General features: G+C 39.4%; 1 protein-coding gene across 7 annotated transcripts in view; it reads left to right on the top strand.

The window, feature by feature from the left end:
- The window catches only part of STK31 (serine/threonine kinase 31), an 82,813-nt gene extending 67,625 nt beyond the window's left edge, over positions 1 to 15,188 (top strand). For all 7 annotated transcript variants that reach the window (XM_039342092.1, XM_039342090.1, XM_039342088.1 and 4 more), the window contains 6 exons: positions 139 to 264; positions 476 to 562; positions 2,896 to 3,045; positions 5,940 to 6,065; positions 7,832 to 7,900; positions 14,341 to 15,188. In XM_039342092.1, the coding sequence (XP_039198026.1) occupies positions 139 to 264; positions 476 to 562; positions 2,896 to 3,045; positions 5,940 to 6,065; positions 7,832 to 7,900; positions 14,341 to 14,598 (816 nt within the window). In that variant the 3' untranslated portion in view covers positions 14,599 to 15,188. The remainder of the gene's footprint in view (positions 1 to 138; positions 265 to 475; positions 563 to 2,895; positions 3,046 to 5,939; positions 6,066 to 7,831; positions 7,901 to 14,340) is intronic.
- The last annotated feature ends 6,088 nt before the right edge of the window (positions 15,189 to 21,276 follow it).

The following is a 21,276-nucleotide window of genomic DNA, read 5'->3' as shown; positions in this document are numbered from 1 at the left end:
AAAGCAATAAAGATTCCATTGATTAATTCAGAAAATAGAAACATTTTTCGGCAGAAATGGTTCCCTTTTTCATATTCTGGGAAATAGTTTAATAATCTCACAGAACAGTTTTTTACTTACCCGAATTTACCTTTTCAGGGATATATTGTGGATATGAATATTGAAACTCAAATAATAGAAAGAGCAGCAAAGTATCACAAAGTTTGGAAAGAATTAAGGGAGGAATCTTGTTTAATGCAACCAATGTTCCTGTTTTTATGCAAGGCAAGTTGTACATTGAAGTGTATTTTTTTCCCTATTTTACTTCTGCGTAAAAAGTTCAAAGATCTCATAAAGAAATCCTTTCCCTGCTTTAAGATAAGACTCTTTAAATTTATATAAATGATATAAAGACACAAATAGGAAAGTGTTTCATTGGCATGATATTTGATGTTTTCTGTTCCTGCACATAAAACTTTTGTTTTTATTTGTTAAGTCTGATCCTATGGTATATCTAATGATTCCATACTATGCTGGAGCAAACCTGGGGACATTGCAGATGACAGCACCTTTAACCCCACAAGTAAGTAATCACCTTCTTGAATTTCTAAACCAACCTTTTACCCTTGCATTCCTTAGTTTGTTAGGTCCACTAGCTGGGGAATTCTGGGAATTGCCATTCTAAAATATCTAGACATTAAATTTGGAAAAAGCTGTTCTAATCAGCGAATGCAGGTTTTTTTAACAGATTATATTATCTATATCTTCCATAGCTAAATTTAATCAAAGTAGCTCATAGTTGACATTAAAACTGTGTATTTATAGTTGGAAAGCTTAAGAAGCATGCAAATAGTTTTTATGGGTTTTCTATAGATACCTGGGATGTATTTTTTTGCTTGTATCATTTTTGTTTAAAAATACTGCCTTTAACAAATTAAATTTAATATCGAACATCATCAATCTCTTTGCGTAAATGAATACATTGGTAACTTCAAAAATATACTTCAGATGTTCCTATACTATATTGATTGATATAGTATACCAGGGCTTTTCAACTGGTGGTAGGCATACTACTGGTGATACGTTGGCACCTGGCAGGTGGTATGCATACGACGGGTTGAAAAGCACTGAAAAAAAAGTGTAAAAAAAGTGTAAAAGTGGATGAGGTGAAGCGGCGGCAGCGCCGCACAGGTCTGGGAGAATCAGCTGGAGCTGCGCGAGGTGTTGTCTGGGTCCTACTGAGAGCCCAGGATTGGCACATGCAGCTACAGCTGATTGGCAGCAGGTATAGGATCTTTTGCCTCCTATCCTTTGCCATACCTCCTCCTCCTTGAGCCTTCCGCTTCCACCCATTTGCCTCCAGCATTTCTCCTTGGAGCAGCACGTGATTGCTAATAGGTGATTGCAGGAGCTTTGGGGGGAATGCGACTTCTGCGGTTGAAGTGGGGGCATGGGGGGCATGTTGGAGTGCTAGTTGGCTATCCCCCCAAAGATTTCCTAACCTTAAAACAGCTCTTGGGTGGCAACAGTTACCCAGCACAGGGGGGCTCAGGAGAAAGAGATGCCAGAAATGCTAACTCCCAAGACTGAAGGGCTCAGAGGCAGCTACAAGCAGGGGAGACAGAGAGGTGGGGGGGGGGGCAAAGAAAGGAAATCAAACCTGATTGACAGGGAGCGTAGTAACCCTGCTCCTACTCTGCAGAGGGCAGGTCCCCATCATCCCCAGTGCAGCATCGTTGCAGAAAAAAGAGGGGCTCTGGTGAGGGGCAGGATTACGTTTTTCAGTGCCAACTTCAAACAGCCACTAAGCAAACTGTTGTAAGTCGAGGACTACCTGTATTTTATCACTTTTTTTTCATTTTTTTTGGTCATCAAGTTTTTGACACCTTGGTAGGTGACTGGTGGTACTCGAATATTGCCATATCCTAAAAGTAGTACAATCGGTGAAAAGCCCTGTAGTATACTATACTGATTAATTGGCTGTTGAATATGGAATATTCAGAGAGTTTTCTCCATTATTCCTCTTGATCTTTGAATGTATGTATGTGAGTATTGTGGATGTATTCAGTGTCACACTTTGTTTTTAATGTTCTTTACAAGATGCCTTTTTTTTTCCGTGACTGATTATTGAATTTGCTGGCTGGCTTGCTCTTTACTCCTAGCCCAATGCTTATCCCAAACAGCATTTTTTCCTCTTTCAAGAAATAACCATCAAGAAGTAAATGCAAGCTTCCATCATCCCCATCTACTTTCCCCCCAAAGGCTGATTTGTGCCTATGTAGGATATCCTAGCCCTACTGAAGCAGTCTGGCCAAGAAAAAGGAAGAGGTTGCAGTCACTCCCTTCTGACCTCCTTAGTAGCTGAGCAATGTGATTTTTTTTTTAATGTACTGTACACCTATTAGTTAATTGTAGGAGGCAAAAGCAATATTGATTTCAGATTCTCATATTGTAGAACCCATATTTAATGTATATTTTTGCTGTAAAATTGATCCTAGTTAGCACTTTGCCCCATTTTGCTTTCCAGAGAATAAAAAGATGTTAGAAATGTTATACTTAGAACTCCCATCTTATCCCTTGTCTAGCCATTAGCAGAGGGGGTAATCTCCTTCCCCAGAAGAATGATGGAGGAATGAAAAAAAGGATTCTGTTCTATGGCCTCCAACATAGTTTAAACAATTATTAATTTTTAAAATAATTGTTGACAAAATGTTTTTCACCTTTGAAATCCGAATTAATTGTCCTATGCTACTGAATGAAGCCTAGGAAAATTAATGCTTTATAGGAAACTATAAATTCAGTTTGATAGAAGTTTTGAAAGTAGTTTTTTCATTGGATGTGTAATAAGCATTTTTTGAAATCCTTCCGGGAATATTTTGGCACTGATCTCATAGGATCTTTCTTTTATCACTTTAGGAAACATTAAAAGTAATGAAAGGAGTGGCACGTGGTCTGTGTGCACTACACAAAGCTGATATAATTCATGGATCATTGCATAAAAATAATGTGTTTGCATTGAACAGAGAACAGGGAATTGTTGGAGATTTTGATTTCACCAAATCTGAGGTAAAATAATATTTTCATTATAAATAAATAGGAATTGCACAGTAAATTAATAGCCAAATACTACCACTTTTTGGATGTGTAAAATCCAAGGAATTTGAAGAATTACTCAGTTTAGTATTTTGATCCTGGCATGTTGTTTTTATTTATTAGCAAAATATAACAGAGAAGAATAAATTCTTCAGTGGCAGTATGATAGGGCCTTCCAGAAAAGTAACAAGATGGGGGCCAATTTTATCTTTAGGGTAATTATATTCCGTAAGGAGGGAACCATCACAGAGAAAGCCCTATTTCTTAGTCTCAGCAGATGTATTTCCGTAATGGATGGGATAAGCAACATAAATTGCCTTCTTGCCCTGGAGAGCTGGGTGGATGTAAATGTGGAGAAGAAATCTTTCAAATAAACTGGCCCCCAGCCATGTAGGGCTTTAAAGGTGATAACCAGCATTTTAAGTTGCACCTGGAAGCAAATTGACAATCAGTCCAATTTTCCCAAAATAGCTGACACATGCAAATCTAGTCTTTTGCAAAAGTTTGTAAGCTGTTAGAGTTTGAACCAACTGAAGCTTCATATTCTTCAAGAGAAGCCCCATATAGAGCTCATTACAAAGTCCAAATGAGGTGACCAGGATAGAGGTGACTGTGAGAAGGACGGATTGGTTCAGGAATAAGCATTACTAGCATATAATCCACAATTGTACAAAGACCCTTATAATCTTGATTATCACCTGCACCTCAAGCTGGAGTTGCAAGTCCAGGACAATCCCCAGATTACATACCCATTCTGCTTGGGGCAATGCAACCTCATCCATAACCAAAGATAGTAATTCACCAAGAACTAAGGAGACCTGAACCGAAACTCTCTTGATCTTAGTAGGGTCCAATTTTAGTCTGTCCTTCCCATCCAGATCTTTGGGCACTGAAAGAGAGTGGTTGTGGCATCGCTGAACTCACTATGGGCAGAGATACATAGTTGAACATCATCAGCATATTAATGATATCATACTCCATGGTGATAGATGATCTTCCCTTCATATAGATACTAAAGAAGCGGAAACAGCACATATCCTTGCGGGAATCGGGCCAAGGGTCGGGATTCTTGCTCCCAGCGAACACTGATGAAAAATGTAGAAAGGAAATAAAGCAAGATATCACAGTCTCCTCCTCCCCCCCCCCAAAAAAAACCCCCTCGGAGCTATTCCAAAAGGTTATTATGGTCAGTGGTATCGAAAACTGCTGAAAGGTCAACTTGAGAAAGGATAGATGTACTATTCCTGTCCTGCTCCCCCTAGAGAGTGCGACCAATACTGTTTCCATCCCATATGCAGACCAGAATCCCAGGAAAAGTTCAGATAATATGCTTCAGCAAAGATCCTCTGGAGCTGCAGCACGACTGTCTTCTCAACAACCTTTCCCAAAAGGAGAGGCTGGAGACAGGATGAAAATTGTCCATCAGGGTGGGATCTAGTAATGACTTCTTAAGAAGGGGGTGAACCACAACAGCTTTAAAGAACTGGGGTAGGACCATTTTCCAAGGAAACATTCACCACCTCTAGTACTCACCCATGTGTCACCTCCTGGAAGTCTTCTATCAGCTGTGGGGAGACAGATCTAATAGGTGGCCAAGCTCACATTTCCTAGAATCCTGTCCACTTTCTAAGGAATTACAGGGTCAAACTATTTCCCAATAATGAGGCAAGAACCTTCCGAGGGCATCTCCATTGGACTGATGTCCATGCCTACATGGACAATTGTGGACACATCCAAGTGACTTTATCTGTCAGAAAATCAGCAAATTTCTCAGTGTACCCTTGCAAGTAGTTCTCCAAGTCCTCATTTATGAGGACTCATGTCATCTTAAAAAGGACCGCTGGGCGATTATCTGCAGATGCAATTTGTGCGAAATATTTTTGCTTCATTGAATGAATTGCCAAAGGTAGACTTTAATAGCAGTTCTTACCTATGTTCAATTGAATTTGTTCTTCATTTCTACTAGTGGTGCTCTAGTCTAGATGTCTTAATCTCTTTCATTTATCTTAGTTCTTCTGTGTACTAAGAAGAATGCTGAGATCCACAGGTCGAGAGGCTGCTTGGGTGTAGCTGTCTAAAACCTCAGTCATTCTCTTATTCCAAGAAGTGACAAGTATGCAGCAGATTCTCAGTTATAGCACCCTCTCCTTTTGAACCAGTCAGCTTTATTGGTTGCATGGGAGAGACCAATTTAGTAGATCTTGCCTCCTTGTGAATGAGTGCAGCCTGGAAATACGCATAGCCACAAAATTATTATCTGACCATTACGGGGCACCAATTCCAGGTCATAAGGGCATCGCTCCAAGAAGAATACCAAATTGGGTGTGTGATCTCTGTTTCTTGGAAGGCCTAAATTCCCACACTACCCCTGACCCCACTCCCAAGGAAGGCAGATTGAAGTCCCCCAGGGGGACTTAACCTAGGGAACTCCACCACTAACTCTGTAATAAAGTCTAGGAGCTCAAGTAGGGAAACTGTTATGTAGTAGGGAAGCTGGTATAATAGCAGCAATCTCAACTGGTTCCTAGAAACCATTGTAAGAAAAAAAGTCTCCCACCCAAGCATTTGTGGAGACTTTGCAGCCAGAGTGTCTTGGATAACAACAACCATGCCAGCTCTCCTTATTGCAGGCTGACCTGGCATTTAAAAGCAATAGCTTAAGACCTGCTTTGCTGTTCATCTGCTGACCAGCTAAAGAGGCTGAGTTTAAGTCTCCTGCAATTGTATCTCCCATACCTGACGCCACCGAAATATAATATCTGAATAGCATCAATAGCAGTAGACCTCATATCCCAGACAATGGGCTCAATATGGCTGGAGATAAGAGTCAAAGCCTCTATATAACCTCTGGATTGTTTTACTTTCAGAGCAAGCGTGCTTTGTCAGATTTTATGACTTTGAATGGCTTGAGCTTAATTTCCCCTGAACTAAGAAATGGTCAGCCACCTTCTCCAGCTTCGGATATGTATGTTTTTGGTTGTCTGCTTTACTGGGTATGTAAATCTTTGGTCACAGGCATTGCTGTATCGCAATATGATGCATCTCACTTCTGTTTTGATAACTTTGTGTTTGTCTAAGGATTTATATGGTGCTTCTTAGAGCAGGGCTTTTCAACCTGTGGTATATTAGCAAGTGACAGGTGGTACACGGCCCTGCCAAGTGTAGTGGAGGAGGGAACGAGCCAGCGCAGGGCAGGACTTACTGTGAGAGTCCTCTGGAGCTGCAGGGCTGCTGGGGTGAGGCAAAGGCCCCAGGCTCACTTCTGGCTCACCTGGATGGGAAAGGAGGAGGAGGGGGTTGGAGACAGGCTATAAAAGGAGGCAGTTTGGTTGGGAGAGGGAGAGGGGGGAAAAAAGCAGCCTTGGGAGGGGGTGGAAATCAAGCAAGTCGGCCATGAGCCAATCTACACCTTGTGGCAGCCATCCGTGCTGGCAGCAACAAACAGGCAAGAAACGCAGCGGGGGAGTGGTCGCCCTCCATAAGGAATGAAGAAAAGCAGCATCTGCTGGAGGTGAGGCAGGGAGGGAGATCGAGAGTGGAAGGATTCTTATGTGCTTTTGTGACTTTGGAGTTCTGGGATTTGTGCAATGTGGGCTTTGTGTTCTTAAGGAGTGTTTGGCAATTTCTATTTGGCTGATGGCTGATGTCTGGTGTTAGCTTCTGTTGCTCTGCTATTGTTAGCTGTAAATTTTGCTGCAAGGGATTTTGAAATATTTTTCTCCTGAATGGATTTTTCCTGTAGCATTCCTTTACTTATGAATGGAGCATTTGGGGAGGCTGCCTTAGCCGGCAGCCAGTACTTACTACATTTGTTTTTTTTCTTTCTTAAGTGCTGGCTGCTGGCTCCTTAACTTTCTTTCTAGCCAGTAGCTAATTCTTAAAGGGGAATGTACTCTTTTAACCTAGTTCTCTCAGCACTTGTCTTTTCTATCTCTGGAGGCTTTTCCTTGTTTGATGAATATATGAAAGAGGGAAAATATGGGAAGGTGTTTTCAAATTCTTCCTTTAGAAGGAGATGGGAATGAGAAAGAGGGAGGCAAGGAAGGAGGGAGGGAAGTCCCGCCTTAGCACTTGGCCACTAGCAGCCCTGCCATTGACTTTGCTTGTCAAAAGGTTGCAAAAGGGGATCACATGACCCTGGGACACTGACCATCATAAATATGAATCAGTTGCCAAGCATCCAAATATAAATCATATGACCCTGGGCATGCTGCAATGGTCATAAGTGTGAAAAATGGTTATAAGTCATTTCAGTGCAATTGCAACTTTGAACAGGGTTTTTTTGGGGTCATCAAGTTTTTGACACCTTGCTAGGTGGTACTCGAATATTGCCATATCCTAAAAGTGATACAATCGGTGAAAAGCCCTGTCTTAGAGAAGATATTAAAAAAATAATGGTAGTCAATGTAATAGAATGAATATTTGAAAATTAAAGTATTATAGTTTTCATAATTATTAAATCAAGTTGTGTTTACTGCACTTTTTTGTTATACTGTTGGTAATCTTACCAGTTGAGCCAGGAATGTTCATTTTAGGCCAGCTTGATTTCTAAATGGAATTAGTGCATGCCAAAGAAGCCTAACATAGGAAAAAGAAAAAAAAAAGTGGATAGGAGAACAGAACCAGACAAAGAGTATACAGGAAATTCAGTGCTGAGTGAATGCAGATTGGGGGGGGGGGGAGAGAGAAAAAGTTTGGGCAGTGCAATGTTTAGTTTATTGATCTTTGGGAATAATTTTGTAATCTTTTAAATGTGCAGCTATTTATTGGAAAGCAAGAATTGAAAACAAATGAAGATGGAACTCCTGAAATTGATGGCTTAGATATGGTATGTTTTTTTCCAACTGAAATATTTCAGATTATATGCAGAATTGGCTGTTTTTTAATGCATGTTAAATAAAAAAAATTAAGACATGTAAGAGTATAGTGACATAAAGTGACAACTATTTATACAAAACCTTTCAAAACATTTTCATATTGCTGATCTCCAGGACAATGAAAAGATCGGTATAAAGTATGAAGAACAGAGGGCCACGTATTGTTCAAGTATTGCTAACTAATTTGATTATTTCACATAATTGCAAGGATTGGTTCTGGAAGAATGAAATATAACCAAAATGAATAGAAAACTGGAGCAATCACTGGAAAAAGATTACACTCTCACTAATCACATAACATTCAATGCTGTTCAGAATGTGAATAATTTTCTTATTTTTTTAATATCACAAGAACTTGGATGATCCAGGGTTACGGTATCATGGTTTATTCTGCTTTTAAAAGGATTAGATAAACTCATAGATTAAGGTCATCAATATTCATAGAGCAGTGATGGCGAACCTTTTAGAGACCCAGTGCCCAAGCTGCAACCCAAAACCCACTTATTTATCACCGGGTGCCAGGTGGGCATTGCTGCAGTGGTCATGGCAGACTAGGTGGCAGGGCCAGGGTGGCGCAGTCCAGTCCTTCGCCATCTCTGGGCATGGCACGTGTGCCCACAGAGAGGGCTCTGAGTGCTGCCTCTGGCACGCGTACCATAGGTTCGCCACCATTGTCATAGAGATTGTAAATGTATCAGACTTTGTATGCCTCTCCTTTGGAAATTGGTATAAATCTGGGTAAACCTATTTTGCAAGATTGGTACATTTTATTTGATAAAATCAAATTTATTAAAAGAAATATTTTTAAAAAATCAAATATAAAAGTTTATTTAAATTTAAATAACAAAATATAAATATTCAATGCTAAGAAAAAATATAACTTATGAAGTTACCCTGTTCATGTGGAAACAAAAACTGGGTTGCCTAGCTAAAGAACAATTTAAAAGTGTAAGACATAGTTCCAATTAGATTATAAAATAGAGACAGTACCATCTTGCTAAGAAATTATATTATCTGAATTACATGCAAAATCAGACTTCCTGACTCCTCCCCGTTGCTAATGAGAGGATTGGAGTTTCTTTTGATAACAAGGAGAAGCTGCTAAATAAGAGGTGGATTGTAACACCTCAGGTGAAGTAGAAGCAGGGGAATATCTGTTTCAGAGGTTATTTATATAATATAATTATCCCTCCTGCAGATAATTTTCAGCCTGAGGTGAATGAATGTCTGCAGTCTGCCTGACATATGGAGTTCACTGTACTGGGAACACAAGTTGTTTCTACAATAAGCCCCATGTTTTATTGGTATGGGGCATATCATTGGGGTTCAGTCTCAAATTCAGTGCTTGATATCTCTGTGATGCCCCTTCTCCCACAAAAAATCTAAATTAAATACACCAGTGCTTTCAATAATATTTTCCCCATTTGCATTTCAATTTTGTTTCTAGCTGTTAATTTATAACAGACTTCTTATGGCAGCAGGCTAGAAAACAGGAGACTGTGAGTTCTAAGGTTGACTCAGCCTTCCATCCTTCCGGGGTAGGTAAAATGAGGACCCAGATTGTTGGGGGCAATGTAAAATATATATATATACATTGCTTACTGGTGTACACTGCTTAGAGAGTGCTTGCACTTAAAGCGGTATATAAGTCTCATAAATAAATAAATAAATAAATAATCATGAATTAGCCTGAAAGCCATCTGGATGACCTTGGCTGGTCACTCTTAGCCCAACTCACCTCACAGGGTGGTTGTTATGGGGAAAATAGGAGGAGGAAGGTATTTTGGAATGTTTACCGCTTTGAGTTGTTTATATAAATAGGGTTATTGAATGAATGAATAAATATTAGTCCCAATTATTAGGACTAATAGATTTTTTTGTAACTCTTGGCTAATATAAGCCCTACCCCAAAAATAAATCCTAGTTTTGGGGCGAGGTACAAACCTAAAAATTAAGCTGGCGTAGGGGAGATGAAGCTGTTCGCCAGCACCTGTTTACCTTACCAGTAGGACTGTCACAGCCAAGCCTCTCAAGTCCTGACACTTGTAAAGCCCCGTGGCTCATCACGCCAGTGCTACCGCTTGTGGCAGGAAGTTACACAGAGCTGTCCATTTCCGCTGCTTGCGGCAGGACACGTGGCACTTTGGGCCATCTCTGTTGCTCGTGACAGGATGCCGCATGGTGCTTAAGGCTGTTTCCACTGCTCATAGTATGACACTGCGTGGCTCTTTGGGCCATTTCCGCTGCTTGCGACAAGAAGCCGTGCGGTGCTTTGGGCTGTTTCCGCTGCTCACGTCAGGATACTATGTGGCTCTTTGGGCCATTTTGGCTGCTCGTGGCAAGAAGCCGCATGGCACTTCGGGCCATTTCTACTGCTTGCAGCAGGACACTGCATGGTTCTTTGGGCTGTTTCCGCTGCTCGCGGCAAGAAACCGCATGGCGTTTGAGCTGTTTCCACTGCTTGTGGCAAGATGTTACGTGGCTCTTTGAGCTGTTTCCACTGCTCGCGGCAGGATGCTGCATGGCCTCCTGCCACGAGTGATGGCAATGGCCCAAAGAGCCATGCGGCTTCTTGCTGCAAGTGGCAGCAATGGCATGAAGCACCATGTGACCTCCTGCCATGAGTAGCAGCAATGGCCCAATGTGCCACATGGCATCTGGCCACAAGTGGCAGCAAACAGCCACTGAAGAAGTCAAGCAGCGGTGCTATAGTGTCAGGGTGTGGGAGGCCTGGCTGTAGTGGTCCTAAAGTAAAACATCCCCCCAAATTAAGACCTAGTTCCTCTTTTGGAGGCAGAAAAAATATAAGACTGTCTTATTTTCGGGGAAACATGGTAATATGCAGAAAAGAAATAGTCAAAGCATTATCTCCAATAGTTTTTTCCTACTAATTTTTAATATTCTGACCTTTTCTTTGAAGGTACAGATAGTCCTTGAGATAAGACTGTAATGGAGCCTGCCCATTACCGTTGCGTGTCACAATGGCTGTTAAGCAAAATGGTTTCACTTAACAACCCCACGTCCTGCTTTCCTTGATGCAATTGTTAAACAACCATGAGGGTGCACAGGGTGCCTCAGGGTAGGGGAGATCCTGGGAGGCCTACAACAAGCCCAGGTTTACTTCCCCCTGGTCTCTCAAGGCTATTCCCACCCTCTGAGGCATATCATGCTCTGCTTCACATCCCTCAGTGTCCCTGCAGTCCTTCAGCTTCCTTCCCATCCAGTGAAAAGGGAGATCAAATCATCTGGAGCTTACAAATCTCCAAAGCCTTCTCACCCAGCAAGCAAGGGGACATTAGGCCATACTCAGTTCACAAACTCCAGGAAGTAAGGGGAGATCCCACCCAAGGACTTACAGGACTCTGCTTGCAGTTCAACCTTTTTGTGTTTTGCAGGTTCTAACAGAGGCATCCAACCCAATATAGGATCAGTTTCTTACAGATCCATTATTTTGGCAATTTCATGCTATTTTGTAACAGGTTCTATTCTCACAATTCTGTAGAGGTTTTTTTTTTTTTTTTTTTTTAAGGAGGCACAATTTTTAAAGAGGTTCCATTTGTTCATGGAGTTTACAGAGCCTCCTTAAAAAGGGATTCCTCTGCAGGTGTGTAACACCTGCTTTATTTGTATGTTTTTGACTCCTGGTTCACTTGCAAGATATTTTAACCATAATTTAGACATAATTTAGTGTCACTATATATGATATCCAGGCATGTTGAGGTTTGTCCTCTCTGGATTCAATGCTCTTAGCTGTTGGTTGTACATATAAAAGTCTCCCTATTAGTGCTATTTTCTTTTTTTATTGTTCTGCATTTCTATTTTATAATACTTTTTTTCCCAGTGAATTTGCAGTTTACAACAATAATATATTAAAGTTATATCCCACCTGATTCTCTATAACTCTGGGTGGCTAATAACAATCAAGTAAAGAAATTACAGTAAAATCAATAAAACATAAAGATTAAATATGGCAAAATAACAGATCAGAAGGAAGCCTCTCACTCTCTTTCCTTCACTTGAGTGAAGAGTTTTTGTTTTCCTAAAATAGATAACCTTTATTGTCATTTTTTACTGCGGGCACACTGGCATACATTAAAAGTGAAATCTGTTGCCTGTTATCAAAAGTGTACACATACATAACAAACATGTAAACATGCTATATGTGACATGTATATACCTACACCCTTACACATAAATAACATATAAATATTAATTACTGTCCATTTTGAATACATAATGGAAAGAGGAAACGTGAGAGTTCACAAGGTTGATGCTATATGGAACAAGACTGTGACTGAATCTGGCTGTTCTGCTTTGGATACCACGAAGCCTCTTCCCAGAAGGTAAAAAGGAAAACAGGTTGTGAAGAGGAAGTGTAGTGTCCCAGACAATCCTGTGGACCCTGCTCAAGCAACGCTTATATGCTATGTCCTGTATAGAAGGGAGTGAACTGCCAATAATCTTTTCTGCCATCCTCACTACTCTCTGCACCACCTTCCTGTCTGAGGCAGTGATGCTTCCAAACCAGACTGTAATGCGATATGAAAGGATGCTCTTGATCATTTCTCTATAGAAATTAGTAAGGACAGGAGAAGGAAGATGTACTTTTTCATGTGACGCAGAAAATGCAGGTGCTGCTGTGCCCACTTCACAAGTGTCTTGCTGTTGAGCAACCACACCGGCCTACTCATTAGCTGCATTCCCAGAAATTTGACGGTGCTAACTGCTCCACAGGCGAATCATTAATACATAGAAGAGCATGCCTATGCCTGTCTTTTATGAAATCAACAATGATCTCTTTAGTTTTTCCAACAGTTAAAACTAGACTGTTTTTCTTATACCAGTTCACCAAATCCTCTACCTCCTTTGGTAAGCACCCTCATTGTCACCTTGAATAAGGCCCACACTGTTGTATCGTCTGCATACTTCATAATATGGTTGGTGGCAAGCCTTGTACAGCATTCATGGGTCAACAGAGTAAACAGTGGACTTAGGATGCAGTCCTAGGGAAAAACCTGTGCTCAAGAAAATGATGTTAGAAATATTAGTCCCATGCACATACTGGGGCTTGTCAATAAGAAAATCAAGAATCCAGTTGCACAAAGGAGTACCACGTTTTCCCGAAAATAAGACCCGGTCTTATTTTCTTCTGGGCTCTGAAATAAGCACTAGGGCTTATTTTCAGGGGAGATCTTACATTACCAGTAGGTGGCCAGTGCGCAGGGGGATGGGGATGGCGTGGTCTGCACATGGAGTGGAGACATAGCATGGTGGTGATGGGCCAGCCTTTGAGCATGGTGGTGGAACAACTGTAGTATGGTAAAGGTACTGTATGGCAGAGTTCAGGCAGGTGGACATGCATGCCTTTCCTGTGCCGGGCGGGGTGGTGGCAGAAGGGTGCCGAGGCAGGGATGGCCAGGCTGATCCTCCGGGTGGAGGGGGGACTTTGCCCCAAAGATGGAATAGCTCTTTCTTTTTGAACTCATCTTGTCAGGAGTCAAAATATTCCCTTTGAATCTGCCATTAAATTAAATCATTAAACCGGGGGGGGGGTCAAACTTGATTTCATTGAGGGTTAGTGTTGGGGTAAGGCATTGCAGTTGCCTCCCCTGGGGAAGGAGTGAGGGTTAGGGTTGGGGGATGAGGGTTAGGATTGTATCGGAGTTGGAAAGCAGGGCCGTGTGGGTCAGAGGTGGGATCTGCCAAGCCTCATGTAGTAGTATTGGGCATGACATGCGATGTGTCATGCCGTGAGTGGCTGAAACCAGCCAAAGAACCAGTGGGGCAGCGTGAGAGGGTGCAGCAGGGTACCAGTAAGCAGGGCACGTGGGTCAGATTCCCCCCTCTGCCACCGGGTGTGTCTCGTCACAGCAGTCCTGGAAGCTCCCCCTCCTCACCTCGTGTTTGGCAGCAACCAGACAGAATCAGCGGGTGGCCGGTTGCACAGGATCTTAAGCTGGGCTTACTTTCGGGGTAAGTCTTACTTTTGAGGTATTAAAGCCTAAAAGGCCCAGTTTATCTATTAGGTGTAGGTGCTGAGGAATGATTGTATTAAATGCTGAATTGAAATTGACAAAAGTGCTCCAAGCTCAGATGGAAAACAAAAGAAATACAGTGGATACATTAGGGGAGTCTGCATGATGAGTTCAAAATTTGGAAGATAGTGGAGGTGACATCATCAAAGGTTTACCGTATGTGAACATGATGCCATGGCCACCATCTTGCAGATTTTGCCTCTCACCTGCAGTAGAGCAAGCAATTTGTTTTTTTATTTCAGAGATACATAATAAAATGTTAATTACTCTTTCTGCAAAACAAATATTCCCATTTATTGATTTTGAATAATTGCACTTTGATTGAGTGATGTTTCATGCTGACTTTTTCTTTCAAGGATGATAAAGTTAAATCTCTGCTTTCACAACTCCTTTGCTATGATAATCGGATGACTGCAGAACAGGTGTTGAATGCCGACTGCTTCTTGTCGCCTGACCTGATTTCAGTTCCACTGGAAAGTGAAGTGACTGAATATGACCATGGAGAACAGAGTCCAGAAGATGTGTCTGATGAAAGCCTGGATGACAAGAGTGAACCTTCATCAGATAAAGATCCAGATGCGTATATGAGTGATCAGAATGCCAGTTCACAATAAATAAGGTCAGAGTAACCTATACATCCCAAGATAGCCTTTTTCAGGAGAAGATACAAATACATCTTGAAAAATTGTATATACATATGTTTTGGTATTATTTTTTAAAAAACAAGTGGTACATAATATCTAGGGATATCAGTGTTTGACCTGAGTTATAGCTTTAGTTTTGTGAATGTTAAAATTTTCTTTATCTGCTGTCAAGTATTTTTCCCACTTGTCTTCCAGAAGTGAAAAACAACAGAATATGGGATTGAAGCTTCACATGTTACCTTAGAGCAGGCATGTCAAACTTGCAACGGGCCAGTTTTGCCATTGCCAGTAATGGGGTGGGCTTGGCTTCCATGTGACGCGTCTGGCCCATGGGCCAGCAGTTTGACATCCCTGCCTTAGAGTATTCTATAATTACATTATTTAAATTAACCAGAGCTAGTTAAGTTAACTAAGATCGGAGTATCCATAAATTAATATCTGGTATTGTTTTGGACATAATGTTGCTGAATTATTTGTAATTCTATTTCTTCTGTTCAGTTGCATGTCTATTTTTGCAATAACAGTATTACACTTATCTGAATAAAGTTTTGAAGCAAATATGTTGTGGTATTTGAATAAATTGTGATTTATAAATTAGAAGAAATTAGGTAGAGAAGATCGAAATTTATATAAGTAAGTATTCATTTATAAGAGGTGAATCTTTTGCAGTGTCAGGCTGCAACTCACCACTAGATGGAGGTCTTGGCTGTTAAGCAGCAGAGCTGAATTGGCATATTTATGAACATATGGTAAAATGCTGCTTTTGATTCAGGTTAACTGGTTGCATATATTGCTGTTTACAATTTATTATTTTGTGAAAAGGGAAAGGCTGTTTAAATATGTAAATAGATAAATCTTTTGTTTGGTTGAGGCTGTAGGATTGTATCTCGTTCAATTTTTGCTGAATTTTCAATTTTTAAAGAAGTGAATATAAATAGAATTTTGTTTTAGTCATACTATCCCATAAAATCTCATAACTATAAAAAAGGCATCTTGGTTATTCCATTTTTAAAAAATAAATATAATCTAGTTTAGAGTGAGAATAAGACACTTTATACAAAAACAAATTGCAAGACACTTACAATTTTTTTCTATGAACTAGAAAAAACTAGTTAATAACTTTAGAGTTTGCAGATTACAATTAAATCTCATAGAATGAATTGGATATCAGATAAACTATGGTATACTATAATGCCTAGTCAAATATTGCACCTCTTTGGTATCATAACCTGCATAGGGTGGCTTTACTTCTTGCTTTGTAAACATGAAACAATCTGCTTCTGCAATGGGACTAATCCACTTGGATTTCATTTTGTAATATGGCAAAACTGAGTTAATGATTAAATATTTGCTGCAGAAATAGAAAAAAAATCAGTCATGTTATTTTTCCTGTCACTGCAAAACTTTGAGAAAGATGTACTGAATACTGATTAGCATTAGAACACTCAATTCTTTTTCAGTGTACAAGTTTTTTCCAAGTCTCTGAATAACTTATTTCTATCTATAGACAGTGCATTAGAAGTACAGCAATCATGTGCTGCAAATTACATTTTTGGAATGTATTTGGGATAGGGAAAATGAATTTCTATAAAAGTATTTTTTGCATAAAAAGTTATTATTCGAATCCCTCTGCTCAGAAGTTTGCTAGAGGGCATTTGGATGATCCAGAAGAGGATTGGGAGAATGTCCTATGGTCAGATGAAACCAAAGTAGAACTGTTTGGTAGAAACACAACTCGTCGTGTTTGGAGGAGAGAGAATGCTAAGTTGCATCCAAAGAACACCATACCTACTGAGAAGCATGGGGGTGGCAACATCATGCTTTGGGGCTGTTTCTCTGCAAAGGGACCAGGACGGTACAGGAAAGAATGAATGGGGCCATGTATCGTGAGATTTTGAGTGCAAACCTCCTTCCATCAGCAAGGGCATTGAAGATGAAATGTGGCTGGGTCTTTCAGCATGACAATGATCCCAAACACACCGCCCTGGCAACGAAGGAGTGGCTTCGTAAGAAGCATTTCAAGGTCCTGGAGTGGCCTAGCCAGTCTCCAGATCTCAACCCCATAGAAAACCTTTGGACGGAGTTGAAAGTCTGTGTTGCCCAGTGACAGCCCCAAAACATCACTGCTCTAGAGGAGATCTGCATGGAGGAATGGGCCAACATACCAGCAACAGTGTGTGCCAATCTTGGGAAGACTTACAGAAAACATTTGACCTGTCATTGCCAACAAAGGATATATAACAAAGTATTGAGATGAACTTTTGATATTGACCACATACTTATTTTCCACCATAATTTGCAAATAAATTCTTTCCAAATCAGACAATGTGATTGGATTTGTTTTCTCATTTTGTCTCTCATAGTTGACGTCTACCTATGATGACAATTACAGGCCTCTCTCATCTTTTTAAGTGGGAGAACTTGCACAATTGGTGGCTGACTACTTTTTTTGCCCCACTGTAAATGTTTGCTTTGATGTTGGAAGCTTTGACATGATTATCTGGTGATATTTTCAGATATTCAGGTGGCAGCACTGAACACGAATTGTTATGGCAGATAATGTCTTGGGTTTTTCTATTGTTTATCAAAGATCTTCATCCAGATTTGCAGAGATAATAAAGCAATACAGTACATATTTTGGATTTATTGTAAATAAAACTAATTGGCATTTTACCAGTTGGTAATAAGATTATGTTTATAAATATGTAAAATAACATTTTTTTGTTCAAACTATTAGATCTATGATGAAGATTCCCATTATTATTTTGATTTTCCAGTAGATAAGAAATAAGAGTTCAGATTCTATAATACAGATTAATAATGGCCTCAAGATTGATGAACTGGGAACTATTTTATTTAGATATTTTTTTATTAGTTTAATTCATTTATGACATAAAATGTGAAAATACAAATGCAAATAGTAGAGGACAACAGTAGAAAAAGGGAAAACAAAAAAGGTGTGAAGAAAGGGAGAAGAAACAAAAGGCATCGACTTCTGACTCTCTCTGCTGCAGTAAAATCAAATCTCAACTTTCTACATTTCTATGGTAGTATGAACTAGCCATTTCTGTATCTGCTAATCAGTCTAATCGGTAAAACCCACAATTATAATATTTTTTCCTTTTCAAGCACAAGTCCAGAAGAGGTTTCCAAGTAAAAACAAAAGTACTTAATGTTATTTTCTTTTATGAGCATCACATGATACCCAAAATTCCTTGCCCACTGAATTATACAATATTTTACATGTTCATTTTCCAAATTCAATTTTAATAACATTTTATAGACTTTGGCAATTATATGATCATCACTACCACATAGTCGGATTTCAAATTCATTTTTAACAAACTCAAAACCATGACGTAAAACTTGAGGATGGAGTCTCCAGAATTGAAAGATAGATAGATAGATAGATAGATAGATAGATAGATAGATAGATAGATAGATAGATATTATAAAATTTTATTTTTAACCAACAAGACAAAACAAAACAAAACAGCACACATACACACAATATATATACTCCTCCTTTTTTTACAGCAATTACGTAACAGTAATCTAATATTTACATTTCCCCCTTCTTTAAATATTTGTCCTTACAGCCCCATTATTTTTTATTTACATTTTTCTTCCTTCATGTTCTATTTCTTACTAAGAATAATTCATATTATTATTATTATACATTATTGTACACATATTTTCACTTTTGACCTTTCCATATTCTCTATTATTTCTAGTCTCCAACCAGACATACACCTTGTTCCATACTGTATAATACTCTGTGCCTTCCTTTTATCTCTTTTGTTAATTTGTCCATCTCAGCACAGTCCAGGATTTTTCTTATTACTTCTTCCTCTGATGGTATATTCTCATTTTTCCAGCACTGTGCATATGCTATTCTTGCCGCTGTTATTATATGTAAAATTAAGTACCATATTTCTTTACTATATTTTCTATTTAAAATACCCAACAAAAAGATCTCTGGTTTCCAGTCTACAGGTTGGTCTATTATTTCTTGGATCCATTTTCTTATTGTAGACCAGTATTTTTTTGCAACTGGGCATGTCCACCATAGATGATAATATGTTCCATATACTTTTTTACATTTCCAACATGTTGGTGAATTATTCTGGAACATCTTGGCAAGCTTTGCAGGTGGAAGATGCCATTGAAAGATATTTTCAACACACTGACAAATTCTATGAAATGGTCACATGCCAATAACCATATAAAAAAAGGCATCGAATTTAAATAATTGGTTGTATTTTTTAAACTTATGTAATGTATTAAAACAGTAGTACTGAATATTACCATTATGGGCCCGTCTGTGTTTCTGAACCTTAGCAATTTTAAGATCTAGCCACCATTGGTTCTAAGCCTAGTAGGAATTCTGAGCAATCAATATTGAAGGCATTTAGACACATATGTCATTAGGTATGTAATTACAATCTCTCTCTGGAAATCAATTCTCTGGTATAAATCTTCAGTAAAGATGGAGGGAAAACCCTTTCTTTGGAAACATGAGCAGAAAATGTATAATTATTATTCATCAGTTAATTATTAACATGGATCACCAAAACCAACTGAATTACAATTTTAATTAAAACATTTGTTACATTTGTTTTGTTTAGTCCAGATGCTTTGACAGCTTCCAAATCCCTCTGAATCCATGAGACACACAAGTTAGACTTATTAAATACTGCCAACAATAAATGAATAAACCTGGATAATATGCAAGAAATGTGGAACAGAATTGGAGTATGTATGACAAAACCTAGACTGTTTGAATCTCAGCATTAAAAATGTTTCTTATATAAAAATAATTTAACAAGAAAAACCTTTAAAATCATTGGGTAGTTTAAAGTAGTTAATGTCCTTATTTTGGACATCCCAGATAAGACAACAGCTCTACAGTACCTGATAAAGTTCGGCAAAGACCCTCCTGGCCACAGTTTCCACTGCTGCTTTAGTAGCAGCTGTGAATCCAAGAAGACTCAAGTCATGGACCTGCTCCTTCAGGAAAGAAGCAACCCCATCCACTTGCTACTGGGACATTAGCTGGGGCAAGTAATTACAAATCCCCTATTCAGGTTTTGGCAAAGGTAATATACCAGAGTAACCAAAGCTGTCAGTCTCTTGCCAGGCCTGAAACCTGATTGGTAAAGGTTCACGTAACTTGTTTCCCCTAGGGCATTCTGTAATTGACCCCAAGCTATTTGTTTCGACTTTTGTCAAAAGGGGAAGATTGGAGACTGGATCCAAGGAAGATCTTTTGATGAATAGATGCAAAGAGAAGGACTGCTGACATTGTTCCATCCAACAAATCATTCACTACTTTCCAGTTTAGGGAGGTACTTATCTAAAGGAGCAAGGAAAAGCAAGGCTCTATCCTGCAGATATCCAAGGTCATCCCAGACAGTATCCATCCTAGTGTTGGGATTCAGCCAGTTTGCACCAATTTGGCAGAACCAGTAGCTAATTTTTTGTTGCCCAGGCCCAGAATGGACTTCCGGAAGTGGCATCCACGCAGAGAACAGGTTGTTCACATATTTGAATCCCACCATTGATCCGTCCATTTTCTTAGATTTTACAAACATCCCAAGTAGCATAGCAAATCACAATATCCTATCCAAATGAAATCCAGGCTTAGTCCAAGTGAATTTACCAGTAAAATATGCTAATTGATCCAACTCTACTAAGTTCTAATCCAGCTCTACTAAGCAGAAGTGACCTACCCAGAAGGAGTCACCAATATTGACTCCAAATTCCTCATATCCTATTACATTCTTGCCTCCTACAAAGCTCCAGCCCATGCTAGGGAGACTGATGGATGTTTTTCCTACTAGCTGGTGAATTTTAGTAGGAAAAAATAAAGTTCCACAACTACAGTAAAACCATAAAAATAATGCTCTCAACTCTGGTCTTAGAGCAGGTCTTATAACTGGATAAGAAGGTTAGAAACAAAAATCCTTATAGTAGCTTAAACTCAAATAAGATTTTTTAAATTAATATCTGCGCAGTTCTGTCATTGATGTGCACCATTATCCCTAAACTGCTATAAATAGCAAATGAATGCAGTTTAGGAAAGGTGTTAGGAATATAATTTAAGAAAACCAGAATGGGACAAGTTTCCATGACCAACTCACTGCGGAACAACTTGCCTTGGCCAACTTGCCATGGGACAACTCACCACAGGACAATTCAATAAATGCAAAAGTTAAATTAATTTCAATGGAACCAGAGCTGCTAATAATAAAGTCAATCCAGAAAGTTACAATTAATTTTGATGAAAATGTGGTCACCAATAATAAAAGTAACTGAATGTAATGTTTAATACAGTGTTGAAGTTGCGCAGTGGTGAGTTGGCTGTGGTGAGTTGTCCCTTGGCAAGTTGATTGTGGTAAGTTGACTGCGGTGAGTTGGGCATGGCAAGTTATCCTAGATCCAGAAAGCGTTCGTGGCCACAGGATTGGAAAAGGTCAGTTTACATTCCAATTCCAAAGAAAGGCAATGCCAAAGAATGTTCAAACTATTGCACCATTGGACTAATTTCACATGCAAGTAAAGTTATGCTTAAAATCCTACAAGCTACATTCCAGCAGTATGTGGATTGAGGACTTCCAGAAGTCCAGGCAGGATTTTGAAGAGGCA

Source organism: Crotalus tigris, unplaced genomic scaffold, assembly GCF_016545835.1.
Source record: "Crotalus tigris isolate CLP2741 ecotype Arizona unplaced genomic scaffold, ASM1654583v1 scf7180000017774.6281472, whole genome shotgun sequence".
Taxonomy (NCBI): Eukaryota; Metazoa; Chordata; class Lepidosauria; order Squamata; family Viperidae; genus Crotalus; species Crotalus tigris.
This window is presented reverse-complemented; position numbering and strand designations above follow the sequence as displayed.